Raw genomic sequence first — 24555 nt, 5'->3', positions numbered from 1 at the left:
CTCAGGGTCTGGAACAGGTGTCTGGGACGAGGCCGCGGGTCCCAGAGCCTGTGTGGCAGGAGCTGCCGCCGCCCTGCGTGACGGGCGGTCCTTGAGCCACCATCGGAAGTGGGCGCATCTCCTACGCCCCTGAAGCAGGCCTCGGGGCTCCCGCTCTTCCTTAGATCACTCCCTGCAGATGTTCAGACCTGCGCGAAGTCGAGAAGGGCGGGGGGAAGCCGTTTACTTCTTTCTTGAACCGTCACTTGGAGAGGGACCCTTGGGGTACCGGGATCCGGCCACATGTGTCCCAGTCTGAGAAAAACCCTATCCTGCCGCCGACTGAGGACTTCTGTCTTTCACTCAAAGCAGCAGGACGGCGGCCAAGGCACATCCACGGGCCTAGGTGGAAACCTTGGGGGGCGGGGGGCGGCACTGCGCCGTGTGACGTTTGCGCTTGCTTCTCCTGCGTGGCTGAGAGGAAGCGGAGGCGCTCGGCGCTCGGCGGCCGGCGGAGCAGGCTGGGGCAGAGGCGCCTGCAGACCGCAGGTGTGTGGGGCAGCGCCGGTTTCTGCCCGGGGCTGATGGTCTCGCTGCCTTTTCCAAAAACGCAGTTTAACTCCTGTCCACTTAACGCCTCCTGTTGGATTGGGTTCTTGTCCTCTGTTATTTGGACATTTTTACAGCTTTGAAATCTTCTCCATAGGGAAATCTGCTAGAATTAGAGAAAAAAACAAACGTGGGAACTGAGCAATTCCCCTGTTTATCACCGAGTTCTCACTATCCCACCATTGCCCTCGAGTGGGCTTCGTGCACCTCTAACCTTTGGAGGGCCAGGGAACACCTGACTCGCACGGTGCGTGCAGAGATTAGACGAGGCTCTGCCGCTCAGTCCCCCATCCCGGTCCTCAAAACTGGTACCTGAAAAACACCCTATGCGATTGTTTGCCACGCACAGCCATTTAGAAATTCAGGAAACTAACGGGGATGCCAATTTTCAAGAATTCCGATTCCACTTTAGTTTTCTTGAACTGGATATTAAACTTGGTAATTCTATAACCAGATATATCTCTTTTTAGAGGTAGTAAAATTCTAAAATATAGAAAGAGTTGTTTTTAGTTTAAACATGCTTTTCTGTCCAGGCAGATGGGCACGGGGTTGCCTCCTTGGGATAATTCGCTCGCCATTTTAGAAGAATGTGAAGTACAGATTTAGGGAGAAATTTCTTTCACGAAATGTATTTTGGAATGCTGCATTTTCTGCTAGGATTCCACGGGGAAAACTATGGACCACATCAAGCACAGTTCCAGGTTTGTGCCTGAGTGCAGGAAGGCACCGAGCACCCTAACATTCTCACTCGAAAGGTGCTTAAGCCATTATCATCAATTAACACATTGTTTTATTTCAAGATGTAAACGTGGTTGTATTAATTGTGCCATTTACCTTGGAGTGTCTTATTTTGTGACGCTACCTGTGAATTTGACTGAAAGGAATCACTTCTGTTAGCAAAGAAGTTGTGACTCTGCTCAAAAACGGGTCCTTTAAGAAGAAGGCAGACACGCCACAGTGTTGATGTGGGTGATCGTCTGCATTTCCTGGTGTCCACCTAGTCACTTCTAGACGGCTCATGTCCCAAGAGGCCACCCGGGGGAAAGCCCTTGGACACGAAGGGCTTGCTTCCGACCCGGCTTCACAGCCGCGCGTCCAGCAGTGTGCGGCACGCAGCGGACACTCGGCAAATGCTGGCGGAACTGACCGCAACGGTCCTCGCCGTCCCCCTGGGGCTCGGGGGCCTTTGCGGGGCTCGTGGTCCCTCACTGGTTCTCCCAGGGACCTGGTGTGAGCGGTTGGAGGAGGAGGAAGAGTGTGGCTGGAGGAGGCTGGCGGGAGTGTGTCCAAGGGCGGGCGGCGACTCTCCCCGCACGCTTGCAATGCTCTGTTCCTTCCACGCGGGCCCACTTCTGGTTCCAGGGACCCGTGTCGTACCCCTGGCTGAGCTGGCCACGTCCTCCTGTGTTGAATCTAGACTTGGGATTCAGAATGAGGGTCCGAGCTGCCTGGCCATGAGAGGACGTGGTTCCCAAGAGATGCTTTAGCTGAACCCGCAGGCCGGGACGGTCCCAGCTGCTCGAGGTTCCCCGGCAGCACAGAAGAGGGCCCCCTGGTTGGGACCCTCCGTTCCCAGCCCCCGGCTCAGCCCAGGGACACCGGGCACTCACCAGCCACCTCGGGGAAGAGCATGCGGGTCGAACACTGTTTCCTCTGAGCCTGGCCCGGCCGTCGGCCAGGAAGAGGCGTGGGAGGGACGGGCTGAGCCCCGGCCAACCTCACGTCCCAGGGTCCCCTCCGCCCCCCTCACCGCTGCCTCTCCGGCCTCAGCCTCCTCCCCCACAATTTCAAGCCGCAGAGTGCGACCTGGGTATGTCTTGTCGTGGATGATCACTTGTGGCTAATTTCCTAGGAGCGAGTGAAGTCAGGTAGACCCCAGACCCCCCCCCCACACACACACGCACACACGCACACGCACACACACACACCACTGGAAGCAGATAACAGACTTTCTCCTCTCAGCCAAGAGGTCAAGGGGAGCAGGGTCTGAGATGCGGTGACTTGAAGGGCAGCTGGTAAAACAATCGTTTAAAAAGTAAAGACGCGCTTTAGGGAGTCTGAAGGTTTGCAAGTCTTTGAAGGAGAGAGAGAGAGACACGCCCTGGTGCTCCGGCAAACACACAGCCCTCCTTCCGGTCCCCCCTTCAGCACCATCCTCCAGAGAGACGTCCCCCAGGCCTGGGGCCGGGCTAGCTGCGCACCTCCCCGGGGTAGCATGCAAATGTAAAGCCAGTTTCTATTTCCGTAAGCAGGCACTTGTAACTGTGAAACTATTTGTATCTATACATACTGTTTGTCCCTTGTCTAGCCTCGTACTAGCGTAGCCGTCTGGGTTTACGTTTAAACGTGAAATGGAAGAATAAGAGCCGAGGGTGAAGGTGGGAGGAGTGGACGAGGTGAGGGGCGAGAGGGAGGGGTCATCACATCGAGGGCGGGGAGAACAGGGGGCGGGGGGAGAGGGAGAGGGGGCAGTCGGAGGAGGCGTCCCCAGGCTCGTGGTCGTGGCAGGGAGCCCAGCCCCGACCCCGGCCCCGACCCCAGCCCGTCGGCCTCTTCCCAGAGGTGCCAGTGGGTCGACTTCGTGGGGACCGCGCTGGTACCCGGGCCCCTGCCGCCTCTCTGCCGAGGTCTTCGTCTGGCTTTGTGTGACTTCTGCTGCTTGGTTCTGGTCCTGTCCTCCAGGGCTTTAAGGCCTGTGAGGTTAATGGCCAAGTGGCCGCAGAAAGCAGTGCTTTGTTTTGCATTCCCTTTCGTCGGAGATGTGATTTCTTGGATGATGTCATAAAGGCTAATTCTAGAAACAAAGTTCTAGATAGATTATTATTAAAAAGTGTATGAGGACAAGTACCCCGAGACTTAAAAACGGTCTTCTCCAGGTTTGGGGTACTGCTTTTAATAGAACTTTCCAGAACCTTGGCTCTCAGCAAAACTTGTATAACATTAGTTCCAGCTCAGAGGAGATGTTTTTTTTTTTTTTTAAGTTTCGAAAATCTTAGGAAGGCACAGCGATGACAAGTATTACTATGTATATCAAGTGAGTCATAAGAAAACTTGAAAATGAAAGGAACCCAGAATTAAAAAGACTAGTTAAGTCGGCTCCCATTGGTCTCCAAACTATGTGCAATGAAAAGCCGCTGAATCTCAAATTGTTTAATTTAGAAGGAGACCGGTTTGCCAACAGAAACACGAGAGTCAAAAATGGTGTTTGTTGGGCCTTGGAAGGTACGCTCAGGTCGCTTTCGAAAATCCGGCCCCCCACGCTCTTGGCCATTTAAATCTCAAGCGTCGGAGGGCTTCGTGGATGTTTTTGTTGACAAAGATAGGGCTCTCCCAACTTTCCTCTTAGTACGTGAATTCATAAAGCACATTCTCATAGAGAGCAAAGTACTCTCGAAATGTGCTTTCTGCGCAGTTCGGACATCACAGATGATCAGAGTGAGCTTAAAACTAGTGTCAGAACTTTATCGCGGTCGGCCTTCCAATCTCCTTTTATTTCTCCCCTGTTTTTACACGCGAAGCCAGAGGCGCCCTCTCTTCACTTGTACTAGATAATGAGGCCGAAGAAGATGGAAAGAGAATGGGCCAAACGCCGGCTTAGCTGTCACGTCTTCGGCGTTTTCTGGGGCGAACGGCGCAGAGTGTTGGGGTGCGGGCTTGGCTCCCTGCCTGCATGCTAGCCTCGCCTCACTGCTTTTCATACAAAAATTTAAGGCATTATTTTGGATTCCAAGTTAAAGCTTCAGCACGATGTATTTTTATGGTTATTTAATAGCGTCACGACAGCTCCATGATATACTCATTTTATTTTTTTAACCCCAGAAAGAACTGTCTGTGAACCTGCAGATGATCTGTTACGTGACAGGTTACAGGCGGTGGCCAAACTAAAATCGAAAAGTTCTGATTCCAGTTCTGCTCTCGCCATTGCGTGGGGAGGTCACGTAGCGAGTTGCTAGGCTGTTCCCCAGATACTCTCTGGGTCGCTTTCTTCCCTAAGGGAACCCACGGGGATTCGTGTAAAGAAAATGTCCACGGCATTCTGAGACCTGCCGTCCTTGTCTCCAGAGACGCCTGGAGTTTTGGCACTGAGCGGTGACGGACACAGAGTATTTGGTGGAACACTCGGGGGTCGGCCAGACTGTCGCCCTGGTGCCACGCAGGCTAGGGAGGACTTCAGATTGTAAAACCGTGGGCCGTACACACACACTGCGCACTGCTTCCAGACGAATCACTGTCTGTCTAAGCTCCAGCATCTTATTAAGGCCAGAGCTGTTCCTGACGCACCGTGTGCAAATGCCCTTCCAGCTACGCGCACTGTCACCGACCCGACACGGGACCGTGTCACAGCTCGGTGGTCACGAGGAGGATGGACAGCAGGAACACCAGTTACTTCCACCGAGCCAAGCGCTCCCGACTTACGCCGCACATGTCACTGTCTTTATGGAAACAACCTCCGCCTCGTTTTCAGGTGTTCATGGCCTGAAAGGTAATATGTTCCGGCCTGAAATCAATGTGAACAGCACACGCTGCTGGTGACTAGGGCCCACGCCACGCGAGGCAACTGCAGGCCAGCCCCCCACGGTCCTCTGAGCAGTCGACGGGGGGTAGGAGCACTGGCCAGTGGGGAGTTCGCCTCAGACGGAGCGCACCTCCTCCCGCCCACAGAGAGACGGGGCGGGGCCGGGCCCTGCCAGCGAAGCCGGGTCCCGGCTCCGGGCACGGAGACCGGCGTTCTGTTCGCCCCGCCGTGCGTGGCCGCGCGAAGGGCCACCAGCCACCAAGCCCCTCCGCCAGATGCTTTCCGCGCTGTGCCTCAGGCCCTGGCAGCCAGATCCTGACCCTTGCTCCCGGAGCTCCGAGGGCATCCGTGACATCACACGGAAAATCGAGATGACGTGTTGTCTGTCAGGCAGCTCTGACGGGAGGTGCTTTTTGAACCTGTTCGATAAGGAACAGCGGTGTGGGGAGGGGAGCGTGTTTTGGGGCGACGGCAGGGGTTTCTCAGCGGCCGGCCTCGATGAACTCTGATGTCCCATGACAAGGAGCCGCGCACAGGCGCGGGTCACTGGGAGGTTCGGCTCCCGATGGCGGCCTGGCGACAGGCCTCATGATAAATGAACGCGCCCTCTTAAACCATGACCCTCGGGGAAGCCAGCGCCCTCGGGGACGTCGACGCTGGAATGTCGAGTTGTTAGAGGACTTTTCTCTCGGTGAACGTCCAAAACCGGGCAGTTTTCCTTTCAAACGACTCATACAGGTTGACGGAGAAATGACTACAGGTGATCGTAACCTGTGCGCAGACGGGATGAGGCTCCTGTCCGGGCTCGAGATGCCGCCCGCTCAGCATCCCGGGGTGGGGTGTCCTTCGAGCCATGTGCTCTGGAAAAGCTGTTCTTGGATTTTGCCAACCGAGGATTAAAAATCCGAATTGCAAAACAGCTTTAAAACAAAACCCAGTGAAAGTGTTCAAATGAACATAGCTACAGGGCCGGGCAGTGCCAACTGCTCAAGTTTCACTTGTCTTTTTACTCCTGAATCCAAGACATAAGTGTTATAGAAACGACTGTTTACAGTTTTCCATCAAGGCACTGAGGTCAGGCACCTTCCAAATCTAGTGACTCCGGGATTACCTAGAAGCGCGAAGACCACAAAGCCAGAAGCCAGTGAATTCCTGGTGTGGGACCCCGTGGTAAAATAGCGAGTTTAACATAACGGAAAAATGTAAAAAGCTCACGGCAAGTCCCCAGGATCCTCGACTCTCTCGGGGTTAAACGTGGTGTTGCTGGACAGCGGCCACCTCAGTAGTCGGTCCTTTGGGGACCCCAGAGATCAATACCAGCGTCACCCCAACCCGAAACATTCTCGATCTGTCCATTGTCTGCATCGGGGATTGGTTAGCAGCGAGTCAGAGCTCTGCGCCCTCGTCAAACACAGGGCGCTGTCTCATGCCGGCCGGGCGCCTCCTCCGTGCCTGGGGGGTGACGACCGTGGCTAAGAGGCACACGCCAGCGTCGCCCAGATGATGCCAACCCCCAGAGCGGGTAGCCTGGGCGGGTCTGCCGCACGTGAGTTTCTATAGGCACCTGCTTGCTTGAAGGCCAGGGGTCTTGCAGGGGGAGAAATCGCATTTTTAAAGCTGAGGCCATGGCTGACGGGGGCCCGGGTTACACACCTGCCGTGCGGAGACCCCCGGCTGGCCCACCTCCCCCCAAGCCTGCTGGCGGGTGAGCGCTGGCCCTCTGGTCTCCTGCCCATCACCCGGGAGCGAGGAAAGGCGCGGTGCCGGTCGGCTCGGCCAGCGTGGGCTTCACACGAGGCCTGCGTCCTCACGCGTCCGGGCAGAGCGGGCATCTGGTCAGCACTTTAAAAGCCGCGAGGCGCGGGGGCCGGACCAAGGCGCAGCCTTTGTGCGGTGCTGGAGCCTCGTGGGAACTGGCAGCTCAGACAAAAATGGCGGTCCTTTCTGCAGACCCAGCTCACCTGCGAGGGGACCCCTCGGCTTCCTCCCTCTCCTGCTCCCGGTGGGAAATCCTGTGAGGTGCGGTCTCTGCGACATAAGCTTTTAATCAGCTACATCTCGAGGAAAGAATATCTTCTTTTATTATGAATTATGCTCAATTAACCCCATGCAACCTTGGGAGAGGCTCATGATCTTGAAGTCAAGTTTCAGAAACATGATACTTGGGGATTTCTATTTAGATAAAGGGATCATTTGTCATGTAGGATTATGTGTTATTGAAAACATGGTAGGTGAAATCAAAGACAGATGCATCTCATTTGAAATAAACCTAATATACCAGGTTTTGTGTTAAAAATGAGCACTTTAGAAATCAGTAATTTTAATATAGAAGGAAGCCGGCAGATTCCTTAGGAGGTCTCACGACCTAATTTTCAACAGGGCTCAGTTTGTTAATCTAATTTTTATTTGTCAATAAAAATCTGTTGTATAAAAATTCAGTTAAAATTCAAAGTATGCAATTAAATGTGATTTAACTGTAACTTTAAATTAAGTTCAAAAGATTGTAATTCAGGGACACAGTGAGTTTCTGCAGTATGTCTGTAAAACTTTTAATACATAGTGATGTTCTTGAACTTGGAGGAAAAATGATTTCTCTAAAATCAGCCTTCTAAAGCTTTTAGCTGGAAAAATTAGTCGAAATCTAACACCGATGGGGTCGCATGTGACAACAAAGTTCGAAACAGCCTGATACTCCAGCCCTCAGCTTAACGCTGCGATTACTTTAGTCATGAGTTTGTTCACAGAGCAGCTTTATTGAGATCAGGTTCACGTGCCGTAAAACTCACCGCCTTAAATTGTGTAAATGGTAGAATCAACAATCACAGACGTGTGCGGACTTCGCCACTACCTCGGAACAGATTCATCGCCCCAAAGGGGAGCTCGCGTCCATCGCCGCTCGCCCTCCGTCCGCCCCCCCCCCCCCCCCGCTCCCCAGCACTGACCTGCCGGCCCCCCCGTCTCCGCGGACTTGCGCGTTCTGGACATTTCACGAAGACAGGGCCGTGTGACGGGCAGGCTCTGCGCCCGGCTGCTGTTCCTCGGCCCGGTGTGTCCGTTCGTATCCGTTTACCGCTGGTGGGCACGCGGGCCGTTTCCGCCTGTGGATGCCCAGGCCTCCCGTCTCCCCGCGCCCTCCCCCGCGCTCCTCGTTCACGTCTGTCTCTTTTCCCACGGCCGCCCCGGTGGGCGTGCGGCAGAATCTCATTTGGTTTGCTCTTCTGCGATGGCTGGTCATGTCGAGCATCTTTTCATGTGCTCATTGGCCATGTAAACATCTTCCTTGGGAAAACGGCTATTCAGATCCTTTGCCCATTTGTCAAATTGAGGTATTGGTCTTTTTATTAGTCGTAGGTATCTTTTAAATGTGACTCTGACTCGTGGTTTGGGTAGCAGTTACTGTGTTCTCAGGGTCGCAGAGTTTTTAGGCCGGAAGGGATGGTGAATATCTAAGTCCGGCCCCCTCTGTTGTCGGGTGAGAAATCTGAGGCTTCACGCGGCACGGCGAGCCCACAGTCACGGCAGCTCAGCTCGGTCAGCGGCAGAGCTGGGGAGATCAGTGGCTAAATACAAAACGGAAACGTGGGCGCCTCGCGGTTTGTGTTTGAACAGGCCCCTTTGCCGCAGAGAGTGAGTGACCCCCGGGTTTCCGCATGGTAGAAGGGGGCGATGGCGTCTGGCCGAAGCGCCGCGTGGGGCTGGCTCGCCGCCGTCTCCGGTGGGAGCGCCCTCTTTCGGGACCCTGTGCAGTGGCTTTGAGGGGAGCGCCTCGGTCGCGGGGGCCGTGGCCCTGCAGGGCAGCCGCGTGGGGCCCCCCGGAGGCCGGCTCGGGAGACCAGACTTCCTCGGTCGCGAGGTCCTGCTTTCCACACCTACCAGCAGATGCGGAACAGACCACGTTCGGCGGCAGCGTTCACGCACGTCCGCGGACACGCACTCGGGCTTCCGCGCCATGAGCCCGTGCTGCCTACTGGGTTTTTTCCCTAATACGGGAGCACGTGACGAAGGCCATTTCCTTGGTCCGCGGCGAGGGTTTTTGTGTTGTTGTTGTTTTACTTGAATAATACTTTTCCTGACATAAGGAGACCTCTTTGTCCCTTCTGATTATACTGTAGTTGACTTTGATGAACACAATAGTTCACAGACCACCTAGTTCACCGAGGGGACAATAAGTCTTTTAAGCCAGACCCGGAGGCTACCGTGGCAAACAGGGGAATGTTTGGGTCCCACCCGAGCCTCACAATGGGGGAGTCTTTGTTAAATCGTGGCACCCCGCCCTTGGAAATGAGGTCTCCTGCGGACTGGCTTCTGAATGGGCAGTGCGACTCCGAGCCACTGACTGCGGGCGGCGTTGGCGATGGCCGCCCCGTGGACGTGGACGCGTTTCTGGCTCCAGATGCGTGGCCGCCGAGACGGAGCGCGTTATCTGCCGCGTTGCAGCAGCTCGGAACCCGCGAGCTACACCTGCGTCACTCGCACAGGCGCACACGCATTCGGCTGCCGCAGAGACGTGTCTGACGGCCGAATGCCGTTTGGAGAATCGCTATTTCTCTTCCTTTCTCCTTTGCCATGTGAGTTTTCCTGTTAAGCCGCGTCTTGGCACCGCCGTCGATCTTTGCGAGACTCTCGTTTCTTGTTACCTGGGGAGAGGTGATGCACTCTGCGGCCAGCTGCTGAGAAACCACTCCCTTAGACTTCCCCTTTCCTTGATCCTCATCGACCGCTTGTATCCAGCTTCCTCATTCCACATGCGAAATTCATCGACGTAAGCGGACGCGAATCATGCCGCAAAACATTTTTTTAATCTCTCCCCACTATACTTTCCAGGAATCCTATTTTTGTCTCTGTGTCTTATTTAACCACTGGGTTGTGTCATCTTGCTTTGGGTGGAGGACGGGTCAGAGGACGGGGCAGATGGCATCTTCCTTGGGGGACCTTCTCTCAGCCGGCATCCGGGTGGTCCTTTGAGGTTAAAGGTTAACCTTGATGAGGGTCAGGATTCCTGGTGTTCCATACTGCAGATGCCGAGTCCTCTCTGGCTGTGTCAGGGCGGGCGAAGGCTGTTTTAGATTATGCCAACTGTGTTTGGGAAATGCCAGAATAATAATGATAATCGGAAGGGGCGGGGGGGAAAGACCTGTACGATTTGGAAATGCAAGCGGCAGGCAGCAGGAACCACCTCACGCCTGCAGAGGGGAGGCTTTCTCCCCACGGCCGCCCCTGGGCCAGTGGGCTCATCACTGCCTCGCAGACCTCACAGAGCGCCTGCTAGTCATGCCAGAATCTTCCACAGGACGCTGCGCTGGGGCTTTTCCGGCACTCGCACAATCGCTCAGCTAAATCCCCAGAATTCCGTACTGGACAGAGGCGCAGGAGCGACTTCGGCCTGTTCGAGGCGCAGGGCGGGCGCTATCGACGGCCGGCCACGGCTTTGGGACAACCCGGTGTTCCCAGGGTCCCCAACCTTGAGCCGGATGCTGCCCCAGGAAACGCACGCGTGTGACCAGAGTCCAGAGTGCTTTCCTAGGGGTTACGGGGCAGGCCAACTATGTCTATATGAAACGGTGATTTTAATTTAAATTAAACTAAATGCTAACGTTAAACCACTTTCCCCCAGTAGTAATTTGATACCAGAATCTACCGCATACAAAAGTCACTGTAAAAATACTCGTTTATGTCACCTGAGCTGTGGCGAGAGGGGCGACCGTCCAGGGCCACACGGCCGGTGGACAGGATGGACGTGAGGCCCTCGCTTCACTGTCCGTCCGCCGCCTCCACGAAATACACTTGCCAAGTGTCACGTAGGAGCGAGCAGTTCCCCCTTTTCTGCTCCATGGCGGAAGAAACTCAGAGATGATGTAAGGCTGACCCAACGGCTTCTGAAACTGACTTTGGTTCTAGAATGACTTTTCTGAATGAGGAAACTGGTTTAGAAAGAGAAATGACCCGCCCGAAATACCGCGGCTCCACTACCGACTCAGCTGATCTGGAACCCAGGGCATTGTCTGTGCTTTGCTGTTAATTAACAGCTTAATGGTGTTGATGGACTTTTGGGTCTTATTTGGCTCATTTGGAATCACAGGATAGATGATATTCATGGTCAAGACTTGGATGGGAAAAATTAGGAAATTAAGAGAAACTTATATTAAATGTACCTTTCTGCATGGGCAAGTAAGTTAAAGATGAAAAGTCACCTTTATGGAAAAATATAACTTAACAAAAATAGAAAAGATGAGAGGACAATTTACAAATAATTCATGCCAAAACTTCTGTTTTCCAGGATCTGGTTCCGGTTCAAAGTTGAAAGGTCCTGAACTGAGTTTGAAAGGCGCCCAGCACGTCGTGCAAGCAGGCCAGACGCTGCACCTCACGTGCAGGTAAGCGGCTGTTTCGGGGTAACCTAGCCGCACCGCCCCAAGGCGGGTGGAATGCAAAGGTGGCCTTTCGGAGCAGAAAGGCGGGGACTTCGGTGGCCTGCGGTGATTCGAACAGTGCACACCACACGCGTCCTGCCCCATGTGGAGGGTGACTCGCCTGCGGGAGAGACCCACTCGCTCAAGAGGAACCGGGGGAAGGGAAGCCCCGGACGATTTTGCATCTTTAGCCTGAGCCGTTTAAAGCTTTTCCAGATAGGTGGCGTTTCTATGAAGAAGAAGGGACTACACTTAAGAGAGGACCTCAGAACAGCGGTCCCTGATGTCCCGAGGCCGGGACCTGGCCCCTCCCTGACCGCGCCTCGCTTCCTTATCTGTGATTGCAGGGGGAGAGCAGCCCACTCCTGGTCTTTGCCTGAAACCGTGAGGAATGAGAGCAGAAAGCTGAGCATAACTCAGTCCGCCTGTGGGAGCAAAGGCAGGCAGTTCTGCAGCACTCTGAACTTGACCGAGGCCCAGGCACACCACACCGGCTTCTACAGCTGCAAGTATCTGTCCACGCCTGGTTCGAAGGAGGAGGAGGCGGAGTCTACGACCTACATATTTATTAATGGTAAGACTTCCCTTTCCTACGCCCTGTTTCCTGTAGCTTCGCAGTGGTCGCAAACCCACCCTGGTCCACCGGAAAGGGGCCTTCCCTGGACGGCGACAGAAAGGGGCCACGCGAGAGGCTCGAGCCTCGCTGTAGAAACTCGCAGAACACGTTTCTGAATGCGTTTCTTGAGTGTCGGTGTCAGCCTCAGTTTTCGAGGACCAGTCGGTCAACTGCAGGCCCCCCGAGGGGAGAGATTCTTGTCTGTGTCGTTCGCTGCTGTATCCACAGCACTTAGTGCCACGTCGTCGGATGAATAATGAATGACGAGATCTAGGTTCTGCCTCTCAGTTATTGAGAAGCCCAAAACAGAACACGAGATGTAACACAACTGCTGGAATTGCACTGTTCTTTCTACCAGATTCACAAATGTGATTATGTTGCTGATGATGTCTCTTGAATATTACGAAATTGGTTCCGTTTGATGATGTTGCATTATTTCCTGTTCCTTAAGCGAGTATTACAATGATACAAGAGTTGCATGTGCCCTTGTGTAGTGAAAAGAGCAAAAGATGAAAAGGAATCATTTTTTGGTCATGGTTTTTGGGGTATGGTCTTCCCTCCGTAGAGAATAAACAGAAATAAATAAACTACCATGGGCGGGGGGGAGAAAGGCAGAGTCCTTGAGGAAGCATAAGTTGATAACAGAAACGGATCCTTGGGAAGGAAGGAGGCCCTGCCATTTGGTTCCTTGTTTAGTTTCAGCCGGTTTCCAAAACTTGTTGAGGGGTTTAAGCAACAACAACAATAACAAAGAGGCTCTAGAAGACGAGGCGAAATGATTAGGTACCTCAGACCCAAGATCAAGTTAAAAAACGAAACAAAACAGCCCGCCATCAGCACCAGCAGCCTAGATTCACCTGGCGGGGCCGCGTCCGGGCGACGTGAGGAACTCGCGGTCCCCAGAGTGACGTTTCGGCGGGGACCTTTTTTTAATTTTCGAGATAAGGTCGCCGGCCAGCGTTTTGCCCGGCGGGACGTGCCGCCGGCAGACCCAGGACGGGTCCGAGGACACAGAGGGGCAGCGGGCGGCGTCGGCACAGCGCCCTTCCAGCCCTGTCCCCCGATTCGGGCCGAGCCACTCTCCCGCGCCTGCCTCTCCAAACCGCTGTCTGCTGCAGAGCAACGGGGCTTCCGGGGGGGCGTGAGGCGTGCGCGCGGCCCGGGGGTGGGGGAGGGACGCGGAGCCTGGCGGTGACGAGCGGCCGCCTGCTGCCTTTTCTAGGCCCACGTGGCAGGTGCCCACGTGGCAGGTTATGTCTCTGGCGCTCGGGGAGGAGAAACCCACTGTTTTCCTGTCTGTCTAGGGGAGCAGAGTAACATTCGTTCATACTAACATTCTCGTAAAACTTCCTGCGAAGGGTTTATCAGAGTCTGACACGTGGGTCAAATGAGCGAGTAAAAGGAGACCATCTTTTCTCTCTGAAAATAACGGCCGGCTGCTCTCACCTTTAACTCCTGTGCTGTGCACGGACCTCACGGGGTGGCGAAACAGAGGCAGGGAACGCGGGGCCCCCCCGTCTTCAGTCCCCTTCGGTGGTGAGAGAAACTGAGCGACTCAGAGTCATTTCCATTCCAACCACGTGACAAAGTAGATCTGGCAAATGACCGTGGCCGCGGCCGTCAGATCAGTCCCAGTCTCAGCCACCCGAGGGCGCGGGCCACGTCCCAGTCTCAGCCACCCGAGGGCGCGGGCCACGTCCGCCTCCGCGACTTCTCCCTGCAGCGTGCCTCCCCGGCACCGCGCCTGGCTCGTGGTGAGCGCCCGGTAATGTCTGTTAAGTGACTTTCTGAAGCGGCTAACAGAGGCCGCGTAGCACCCTGCCTGGGGACTGGCATGGGGCTGGGTCTCAGGCTGATAGGGACAGGGCCGCGACCAAGGACGGCGTCGGTCAGAGGCTGGGAGGGGCGGTCGAGCCGCCGAGTCACGTGTCCGTCCCATCCACGGCATTGGCGTCAGGTCACAAGCCCCAGGGTCTCAGAACTCCTGCGCGTCTGGCTGGACCTCGGCCGACGGTCTGTTCGAGGACCGTCGCGGAGGAGGGCGGGCTGTGGGACGCGCTGCTCGTGTTCCGTAGGGCGTTGCTGTGGAGTGTCTGTGACCGCCGTGAACGCTGCGTTCACTGGCAAAACCATCAGGAGACGCATTGTTTTAAATAGCGCTGACACTAACAGATCCCGGATTAGCGACGGCGGCCACGGAAGAGCGCCGGAGTCGCCTTCGTCAGTCGGCTGGGTCGGCTGTGCGCCTGTCACCGCACTGCGGGCAGGTGTCGGCCTCGTCGCCCGGTCCGCGGGACCCCAGGGCGGCCGTGGCGGGAGGCGCTGGGCGGCGGCGACTTTCCCAAAGATTCGAACATTTGGTGCCATTTCCTCTTCTCATTATTTTATTAATTCTTTTTCTGAGAAAATTTGGCCTTAGGCTTCTTTTCATCGGTCTTTACTGCATTAGAGGTTTCATTTCATTCAGGGGCACAGGACTTGTCTGTGACGACTCAGAAATGTCTCTGGGGTTCTTAAAACTCCTGCGGTCCCTAACACGCAGCTGTGACTGCTCCCTAGATATTAAGGGGTTATCGCTGACTTGTGATCGTTGACTCTTAAAACGCGTTACTCTGTGGGGAGGATTTCTGCCCCTGGTAAACACCTGCAGATGCGTGGGCATTTCACTCTGTTTTTCTACAAAGATGAGAAACACTATATCTTTTGAAAAGGCATAGATGTGGAATCTGATAGGGTTCCAAGGAAAAGAATCAGGGCCGTGCAGATCCGCCTCCAAAGCACCGATTCCAGCCTGTGGGTGATGAACAGACGCCTCGTGCTGTGTGACCGGTGCGGTCCCACGCGAGCTCTAACTCAGACGCCACCTCTGACACGCGGTGCAGAGAAAAATCAGCATCACCACCTTATCATCACCGCGTGCAGCATCCAGGAAGCCCTGGCATGAGTCATCCGATTAACTTAGTTACCCAAGCGATTATGCTTAACCACTTAATGGCTGAATTCACTGGTAAATTAAAATTCCTCTTAACATAATGACGAAGGAGTTACTCATAGTTTGTTTTCATTTAAACGAACGGTTGGATTTGCGTTACACCATTTAATTCTCACGGCAATCAGGAGTCGTCGTCTGTGAGGGAGTAAGACTCACCCCACATCCCACATCTGGGCTACTGGGGAGCCACGGGGCGGTGTCGGCAGCAGGATGAGGGGGTCAGGCTGTCCCCCAGAGTCTCGGTGGTGGGCGGAGGGGACGAGGCCGAGGCAGGAAGGCCAGGCGGGGCTGCTGCGTGCGGGCAGGACGGCTGGTGGCCCCGGTCGCCACGGTAGCTGTGGGGAAGCAGAGAAGTTGATGGACCGGAGGGGTTCCGCTGGCCTGGGCGAATGCGTGGGTCGGGGCGCGTGAGCGAGAGAGAGGAGTCACAGTGACCCTGAGCAGCCGTAGGGCTTGGACTCGCTAAATCTTCGATGCAGGACGATCGTGTCTCCTGACACACCCTCTCTCTGCTCGGTCTCCACGAAGGACGAGAGCAGCTGAGAAATCCCACACGGATTTTGAAAGATTCCTTTTGTGAAAATGAACGAAATCTTCTGATAATGGAGCTACAAAATTCGGGTCAGAAAGAAAAGCCAGTTGCAAAGCACTCCTTAATGCTCTGCTCATCGCGAAAAATTGTGGTGTTAGGGCTACTCAGGGGGTATTCATCCCTTCTACTGAGAAAACAAAACACAAAACCTTTTTGCACTTTCTGACCCTACAGTACAGATGAGAAATTGGCTCCAACTCAGCTTTCTAGAAGTTAGAGTACGCCATTGAAATCATTGTCGTTAATTCCTGGGTTTTCAACGGCATCTCCAAAGTGCCGATGCTTTTCGGCGTCTCCGCTGTAGTCGGAAGACCTCGCACTTAGCGTGCTGAGCTCCCCACGCTGTGAGGTCGGCCTGCACTCCGCCCTCTGGGGGCTGGAGCCTTACAGGGCCATTTAAGAGCGATGTCTTCGCGTGAAAAATCACAGTCGGAGGGGAGTGTCGGGGTCGGGTGGGCATGTCCCAGCTCCTCCCCGCTCGCGAAGCTCATCTCTTTTCTCCTGCTTCTCTTCCCTCGATTGCTTTCCCTGAGTCTATCTGAGCAAACGGGCTGGAGCATTTCCATAAGAGATCGTCTTCCGTCGGTTCCCCCGCACGTAGTGAACGGACAAGCTCGGCAGGGCGGCCTCATTTCAGGAAGAAAATGCTCAGACCCGCGGGGAGGTCACCGAAAAGCAGCAGCGGTTCTGAGAACCTAGACGTCCTGGGAGAGGACAATCGCGATGCCTCCGCGTGAGCACGCGGAGTGGACAGCCGTCCTGCCTGGACTCGGGGCCCTGAGCAGGTGCCGGCATGCGGCACGGGTCCTCTGAGGAGGGCGCGGTGGCCCCCCCCAGACGGCACTGCCTGCGGGCCCGCAGGCCTTCTCGTGTCTCTGAGACGGGCCGAGCTGGCGCTGCTCCTGCCATTTCACATGTGAGGAGACGGCCCGGGGGATCGGGAGGTACACAGAGCTAGCAGGACGGCGGGCCGGGAGGGGATCCGGGCCACGTCCCCGGTTCGGGCTGTCCCCGCGGCACAGGGGTTTCAGCCGTTGACTTCAAAGCTTAGAGGCCTTAGAGGAACAAGTCCCGACCCCGCCGGGCTCTGCGCTGCCCCCGAGGGCACGGAGCCGGCTTGGGCGCCATCGGCGTGGCACGGCGTCCCTGTGTGGCCGGCCGCGGGCGCTCGCTGCCCCGCTCGCCACGCCGGGGTGGCAGGCCTCACGGGCGCGGGGCGCGCGGCACGGGGCGCGGGGCCCGGCGCAAGGGCACCGTCAGCTGCACTGCGATGGGCGTGCGCGGCGCCAGGCGGGGGCCCGGCTGAGGCGGGGCTCGCCCGGTAAGTTACAGAAAGGCCTGACTGTCGTACTGCGCATCTGGAGCTAACATAAAATGTTTTAAGATAACAGAAATTTAAAAAAAAAGCCGCTGGCCGAGGACGTGCTCGCAGCCTCGTGGCTGCCACCTTCCCCTCCGTGGTGACGGTCGCCTCTGTAAGCCGGGAACGCACTGAGGGTGTCTGTCAGCGTCCCGGCCGGGACGCGAAGGAGGGCTTGCCCCCGCCGGCCCCCCGGACGCCACTGCACAGGTCAGGGAGCGTCGCAAGGCGGGCCGGATGTCCAGAGCCCCCGAAAGCACTTCAGTGGCATCGTGGTCACACCTCTGAAAAAAAAATACTGTTTCTAGTCACCAGCATTCCCCTCCAGGGGAAAACGGGCTTAAACCGTTTACGTTTTGTGGGAAGAAAACAATTAAGAAACCAGCTTTAAAAAACAAAAAAAAACAAAAAAAAACCCTCTTAGCTACACGAGGTGGCGGAATGCTTGAGGCGTGGACTTCTCAGCGAGTCTGTGACGCTGTATGCTGATTCTTGCTCGGTTAATTGCTAGAGTCCTCGCTGGTTTGAGGGGTCAGGTCTCAGCATGTACAGCCCTCCCCGCTCAGCCACGGGGCCCCCCGCGCCCCCACTCACGCTGCTGAGACGCGGCCCCTCCCGCCGGTTTCCCGAAACTCGCGTGGACCCGTCGGTAAGAACTGGTTTCCAAAGCGTTGGGCAGGGACCGTCCGAGGGTCCGACCCTCGCCGCCACCTCGGCCCGTGGCTGGTTGAAAAGAAAACGTGTGGCCACCTCGCATCGCCCGGACGCCGCGGGTGTAGACAGGCCGTGTGTCGTGCCCGCGGCACTGCCCGACGCGTGTGCTCGGGAGACAGGTGGACATGCGGGGTCGGCTCGCCGGGAAACCCGGCTGCGCTTGCTGAGGGCGGCCGGCTGCGGCCCGCCTGCATTCCCAGAGGCCTGCTTCGAATGACTCATGAAGAACTCCCGGGAACCTCCTGGCTGTCTCTGCACACAGCGCTGTCAACAGCGTAGGACGAGGTCAGGTTTCGCTAGCATTTCTTTGTCGTTCCCCTAAAGTTATATAGGAGGGGAAGCGGATGTTTCTAGGATTTAAGATACACACTGATCTCTAGGGAAACAGGCGCCTCTAGCCTGGTTCTGTGTTCCCTCGGGGCTGCAGCGGGAAGGAGGTTACCCATTCCGCCCGTCGTGGGGACAGCCGCGGAGGCCACGTGGCCGGAGTTTGGAGACGAGGGACTGAACTCTTACCCACTGGCCCCTCAAGCCACCTGAAGGTTGGGCGGGGCACACTCTGGATGTGTTCGGGCCCCGCCCGCTCGCAGTTCCCTCCTGGAAGAGTTTGTCGCGTGACCGCAGGGCACACGTGGCCGAGACAGAGCCGCTCGTGCTGGGGACCTGGTTGGCTGCGTCTTCCTTCCTCAGCCCCCCACCCCCACCCCCCGACCTTGCGCTGGCCTGGCACGGTCCTCGGAGTTTCTCCCTGAGCACGCGGCGGCACCTGCCAAACGTCCTGGCCACTCCTCCAGGAGCGAGCACTTCGGGGCACCCCGTTAAGCTCCGCACCGGAAAACGTGGGCACGCAGCCGCCGAGAGCCACGCTGCTGAGTTTTGCTAGCAAAAACGGTTGTGTATCACCAGGCAGTGAGCAAACTACTAAATGCTCAGAAACGGTCGGAACGAACAGTCCTGCCTGAGGCCTCTGGACATCACCTGAGACTTCGACAAGTTAGCGATGACGTAGAATTACAAACTCTCCAGACGGCAGCGAAGTCCAAAGGCAAGGAAGTCGACCGTATCCCCCCTCTGTCCCCCAACAAAGGCAAGAAACGTGGAAACGAGCACATCGAAACTTTATGGTTTTAAGAATTTTTCTAAAAATCTCTTTCGAGTACGCTTTTGAGGAAACTGAGCAAGGGACTTTTTCAGGAGAAATCCCCTCCCGCTGCAAAGGCTCCGAGCTGCTGACACTGTAACTTCCTGCGGCGGGGACGAGGACAAGCCCGCCTGCCCGAGGCCCGGAGGCGTCCGCTCTGGGCCTCAGGCCCTCGCTGCGCCCGCGTCGTCCTTGGCCGGGTGAGGCTTCTGTCCTCGCCTGACGCGTTTCCGGGGTCGCCTCGGCGGTCCTCCCGGCTCACTCGCTGCGCCACTCAAAATCAGTGGCGGCCGAAGCCCAAACGCCCCTCCCTCCCTGCCTTCAGCAAACGTCAGCTCACCAGCCCCACGGAGGCGGCGTGGCCTGGGTCCGGCCTGGGTCCTGACCCCTGTGTGCATGCCTGCTGGGCCCGGGCACGACGTCCCTCGTGAGGACCACGGCTCACACTCCGGTCCCGCCCCGTGCGGGCCGCGCTCGATGCGCGTGGCCCATCGTTCCCTCCCTTCCCACAGAAAGGCCACGTGGCCTGCCCACGTGGCCAGCCACAGAGCTCGCGCACGGCCGCCCTCCCGCCGGCGCGCGCTCGCAGGGCCCCGGCGCGGGGTTCGCGGGCGGAGCGCGCAGCGGCGGCCTCTGCGGCTGGCGCCCCCGTTCCGAGCCTCGGGCTCCTCATCCGCACGCGCGTCCTTCCCGGGCTGTGAGGAGCTTAAACGAGACGGTGACAGACGTGGCCCGCGCTTGGGAGGCTCAGCCAGGGGGCGTCGTGCTGCGCAGGGCGCCGCGCTGGGCAGAGTGGGGGTTACGAAGCAGACACTCAGCTCCGAGGCGCCTAGAGTTCGGAGGGGCAAGTCGGCCAGGTTGCAAGGCACCAAGGGAAGAGAGCGGTCATGGGGGCATGGCCCAGGGTCGCTGCGTCTGGGGCCGCCAGCCCCTCGCTCGCACCCCCAGGCCTTCCTCTGGGGACCTCGCCAGGCTCCCCCAGGCTGGGTCTGGCGCGTCTCCTGACAAGCTCTGTGAGGACCGGGACCGACTCTGGCCCGCTCACCGTGACAGCCCCAGCGCCGGGCTCGGGGCCCTGGGACCGGAGGCGCCCACCACACGTTTGCTGGGTGCAAGAAAGGAGAGCGGTTTTTAACGTGCATTCGTCTTACCTGGCCTCCTGGACTCTGATCGGAAATCGAGGGCACACCGAGCAAATGAGCCAATCGGGGCGCAGAACCTCATTTACCACGTGACAGAAGCGTGAGCCACGACATTTTAACAGACTGGCCCCGCGAACCGGGATTACGAAGGCGCGGTGTGCCGGGAGCAAGCGCACAGGCTCTGCGTGGCTCGGGGGACCCGCGACCCCAGCCCGGGCAGGCGCGGCTGAGACGAGCTCCCGGGAGGGCGACGTCACGCTTCCGGGGGGGCGGCCCCACGTCCACGGAGCGCGATCCGGCCTCGGACAGCGGCAGGAGACGCGCCGCGCTCGGGCGACGTGTTTAGTTTCCCTTCCGCAGCGACGGTGAAAACAGGACCTCCAAGGAGACCGCCCGACGCTCTGAACTTCGCCGAGAGCCCGGTGCCTGCCTCGGGGCTGGGGTGCTAAGCAAGGTGCCGCTTTATCACCTTCAGGGCAAGGAACAGTGGGAGGAGCCGGAACGTTTTGTCTGGGGCAGGAGCCGCGTCCCGCGCGGTGTCCGCAGGCGACGCGGCTGAGGCTCCATCCCGACCGCCCCGTCCCGGTGGCGGGGTCGTTGCGGACGGAGGCGGGCGAGGCGGGCGGGTCCGGCGGGCGGGAGCTCACCTCTCGCGCGCGGCATCGCAGAGTGGCGTGGACCGTGGGGGGAGGTGGCGAGCTGCTCGGGGGCTCCGCGTCCTGCAAGGGCAGGTGCCCACACGGTGGGACGGGGCGAGATGCCGCCTCGCCCCCCGCCCCCGCCGAGACCCGCGTCGGGCCCGGTGTGTGTCTCTGCCGTGGCCCGGCCCGGCTCGGCCCATCACACGCGTCACCTCGTTTCATTCCAAGGACGCGAAGGGACGCAGGCTGTTACCAGTCCCCAACACAGCAAAACGCGGCCGCGGCTCTCCTGCCGGGCGGCACTCAGCGCCTGCTCTCCCCTCTGGCCGCCGCGGCAGGTCCGTGCCGGGGAGGCGGGCGGCCCGCGCCATGGCCTCGAGTTCGCGGGCTGTGCTCTGGGCACAGTGCTGGGCACAGGGGCCGCCCTGACTTCGCCGTTTCTCTCGCTTCCTCTGGTGCCTTCTCCATAAACGTCAGCGGACGCCGGGTTGCGAAGACGGGGCCCCCCGGGCACGGGTCCCCCCCGGGCACCGTGCCGGCGCCCCCAGGTCGGGCGCACAGGGGACGCGGCAGGAGGGATGCGCGTCACCGCTGCCCGCCCCATTCTGTCCCCGTCCTTCCCTGTGCCTCCAGCGGCCAAGCGCGGCCCACGGGCCTTCAGGGCGAGTGTTCGAGACGAGGAGAAACTACGTGTCTCTCTTTTAAAGAAAGACAGGCAGTCAGGAAAACACACATTTTAAACTTTTCTCTTTTGGGATGGCGTCCCGCGTCCGATGGAGCGCGACCGCTGTCTGCCACCGTGCTGTGAGAGGCGCCGGGGTCGGGCTCACGCGCGGGTCTGGGGACCCATCCGCCCCTCGGGGTGGCAGCGGCCGTGGTGTTCGGGTTGGCGGAGATGAGTTTTGATGATATTTGTGAGGATGACGAGGATAAGTCGCTGTCCGCGCCGTGTGGGCTCTGATGCTCAGACGCGCTGGCCGGGGGCGTCCCACCTGAGCGGAGGCGCTTCGCGTGTGACATGTGGCCTGCGCTGCCGCGGGAGTGGGGGGGCCGTGTCCCGGCGGCAGCCCCCTTTGTCGTGTGGGCGGCCCACCCGGTGTGAAGGGGAGGGCAGGGGAAGGTCGCAAGGTCGCCAGGACCCGTGAGGCGGGGATCCGCGGGAACGGTCCGGCTCGGGGGACGGTGAGTGGGTCGCCACGCCCAAGAAAGAACCCAAAGTTCCGTTTTCTTGCACGATAAGCTTTTGAAGTACAGCTCACACATCACACGATCGATTTAAAGTGCACGATTTCATGGGCTTGGCGTGTCGCGGAGAGAGGCAGCCGTCACCACGGTGCGTTTTAGGACACGGCGTCATCTCGGCGTGACCCCACGCTGTGGCGATCGCCCCGTGCCCCCCGTGTCCCCAGCCCTAAGTGACGGCGGGTGTAATTTCTGCCCCTGCAGATGCGCCTGTCCCGGACATTTCATGGCAGCGCAATGGTAAAGCGTGCGGCATTCCGTCCTCGAGTCAAAAGCACGCGTGCTGGCTTCTCCCCCGCGGCACGCTGCGAGGCGCCGTGCTCAGCCCTCGCGGCACGCTGCGAGGAGCAGCTGGGCCAAGCCCCCCGCGCCGCGGCGCTGTGTCCCCCGCTCTCCGGCTGCGTGAACGGAGCTGCGTGACGCCGTTTCCACTCCTCAGGCAGACGCCCGGGTGAGGGACGGCCGGGTCGCAGGCGTGATCACCCCACGGACAACCAGACTGTGTCCCAAACAGGCTGCGTGCGAGGGGCCCGATGTGGCCGAGTCCTCGCCAGGACTCGTTACTGCGTCTCCGTCACCCCAGCCGCCGCGGCGGGGAGAGGCGGTACCGCCCTGTGGCGGAGATGCGTAGTTCCCTGATGAGTGACGCCGAGCACCTTCTCAATCGCTTGTTGGCCACGTGCGGTATCTTCTTTGGAGAGAGTCTGTGCAGGTCGCTCTTCCGTTTGTTGCTTAGGCTGCCTTTGTCGCTGAGGCGTAAGAGTCCTTCGGTTCATTGTTGTATGTTAACAGGTTTTATAATTACGTAATAAACATTCTACATGTTGTCGCGCAGAGGCGTATTACGTGGGATACCTAAATTTTGGTATAGCCCACATGCTCTTCACATCTAGATACGAGGTGCATAATTCGCAGACACCCTCCCCGTTCTGGGGGCTCTCTCTTCGCTCTCTCGACAGTGCTCTTTGAAGCACCGAAGTTTTACACCTCGGTGGCGTCCGGCTGGTCTAGGTTCTTTTGTTGCTCGTACAATGCCTGAGAATCCAGTGCCGAACCCGAGACCCGAAGCGCGACGTCTGTGGCTTCTAGCTTTAGGCTTGGGCCCGCGGCCCGCGTGGGCGCGTGTGCGCGTGTGCGCGCGTGTGTGCGTGTGTGCGCGTGTGTGCGCGTGTGCGGTGTGGTGTGGAGGGCCGACTCCGATCTTCTGCGTGTGGTGTTCGTCGCTGCGGCTCCGCGTGTTGCCGAGACTGTTCTTTCCCCATTAAACGGTCTTGGCAGCCCGACCGAGAACCGACCGAGAACCGACCGACCACGCGCTCGTGGCTCGTTTCCGGGCTCTTAGTTCCGCGCCATCGGTCTGTATTGTCGGTCCTTACGCCGGTACAGCACTGGATTAATCAGTTGTTCCTCGTCTTAGTAGTAACTTTTGAAATTGAGGAGTAGGTCCTCCAGCTTTGTTTTTCATTTTCAAGATTGTTTTGGCTATCCGAGTCCTTGCGATTCTGAGTTTTAGAATCAGCTTGTCAATTTCCACAAAGATGTCGGCTGGGATTTTGATAAGGATTACATGGAATTTATAGATCATCTTAATAATATTAAGCCTTCCAATCCATGAGCAAAGTTTCCTTCCAGAGTGGGTTTTTTTTTTTTTTTAGTTTCAGAAGTTTTAAACTTCTTTTGTTAAATATACTCTCAAATCCTTTACTTTTTTTTTGATTCTATTGTACATGGAATTTTTTCTTATTTTCAAATTGTTTATTACAAGTATATTGAGATATAATTCATTTTTGTATAATGATCTCGGATCCTGCAATTTTGCTGAATTCATTTACTAGTTCTGATAATTTTTAATGGATTCCTTAGGATTTTCAATATACCGGATCACGTCATCTGAAAATAGAGAAAATTTTACTTCTTCCATTCGAATCTGAAAGAACATCTTCCTTCCTTCCTTCCTTCTTTCCTTCCTTCCTTCCTTCCTTCCTTCCTTCCTTCCTTCCTTCCTTCCTTCCTTCCTTCCTTCCTTCCCTCCCTCCCTCCCTCCCTGACGGCACTGGCTAGAACATTTTTGCAGCGTTATTCAGAATAGCCACTAAGCCTCTAGCACGACATTGACTAGAAAGGCGAGTGGATAACCTTGACTTGTTTCTAGCATTAGGGGAAAAGCATCCCGCCTTTCACTGTGAAATGTGATGTTAGCTGTTAATTTTTCCTGGGGGTCCCCTTTATCAGGCTGGGGAAGTTCCCTTCATCCCTAGTTTGCTAAGTGTTGTTGTTGTTTTTTTTTAATCATAAAAGGGGTTTGGGTTTCGTCAAATGCTTCTTCTGCATCTATTAAAACTTATGACCATAGGGCTTTGGTTTCTTATTCTACATACATGGTCTATCAACGGCACTGATTACTTTGGGGAAGGTACGCCAACCGTGCGTTCCTGGAACAAGTTCCCCTTGGTCACGGCGCGTGATTATTTTAATGTGTATTCAGTCTGTTAGTACTTTGTTGAGCTTTTTTTGCATCCACATTCATTAAAGGGATTGATCTGTAGTTTCCTTGTGACACCTTTGATTTCAGGATAAGGATAATAATGGCCTCAGAAAGAA

The 24555-nt window shown here is 57.0% G+C and overlaps 1 protein-coding gene across 3 annotated transcripts in view; it reads left to right on the top strand.

Annotated features, from left to right (window-relative positions):
• The window catches only part of FLT1 (fms related receptor tyrosine kinase 1), a 139578-nt gene that overhangs the window by 8274 nt on the left and 106749 nt on the right, over window positions 1–24555 (top strand). For all 3 annotated transcript variants that reach the window (XM_036228396.1, XM_036228397.1, XM_036228398.1), the window contains exons 2-3: window positions 11382–11478; window positions 11862–12088. In XM_036228396.1, coding sequence (XP_036084289.1) covers window positions 11382–11478; window positions 11862–12088 — 324 coding nt within the window. The remainder of the gene's footprint in view (window positions 1–11381; window positions 11479–11861; window positions 12089–24555) is intronic.

The sequence above is a fragment of the Rousettus aegyptiacus genome, unplaced genomic scaffold (assembly GCF_014176215.1).
Source record: "Rousettus aegyptiacus isolate mRouAeg1 unplaced genomic scaffold, mRouAeg1.p scaffold_m13_p_11, whole genome shotgun sequence".
Classification (NCBI taxonomy): Eukaryota; Metazoa; Chordata; class Mammalia; order Chiroptera; family Pteropodidae; genus Rousettus; species Rousettus aegyptiacus.
This window is presented reverse-complemented; position numbering and strand designations above follow the sequence as displayed.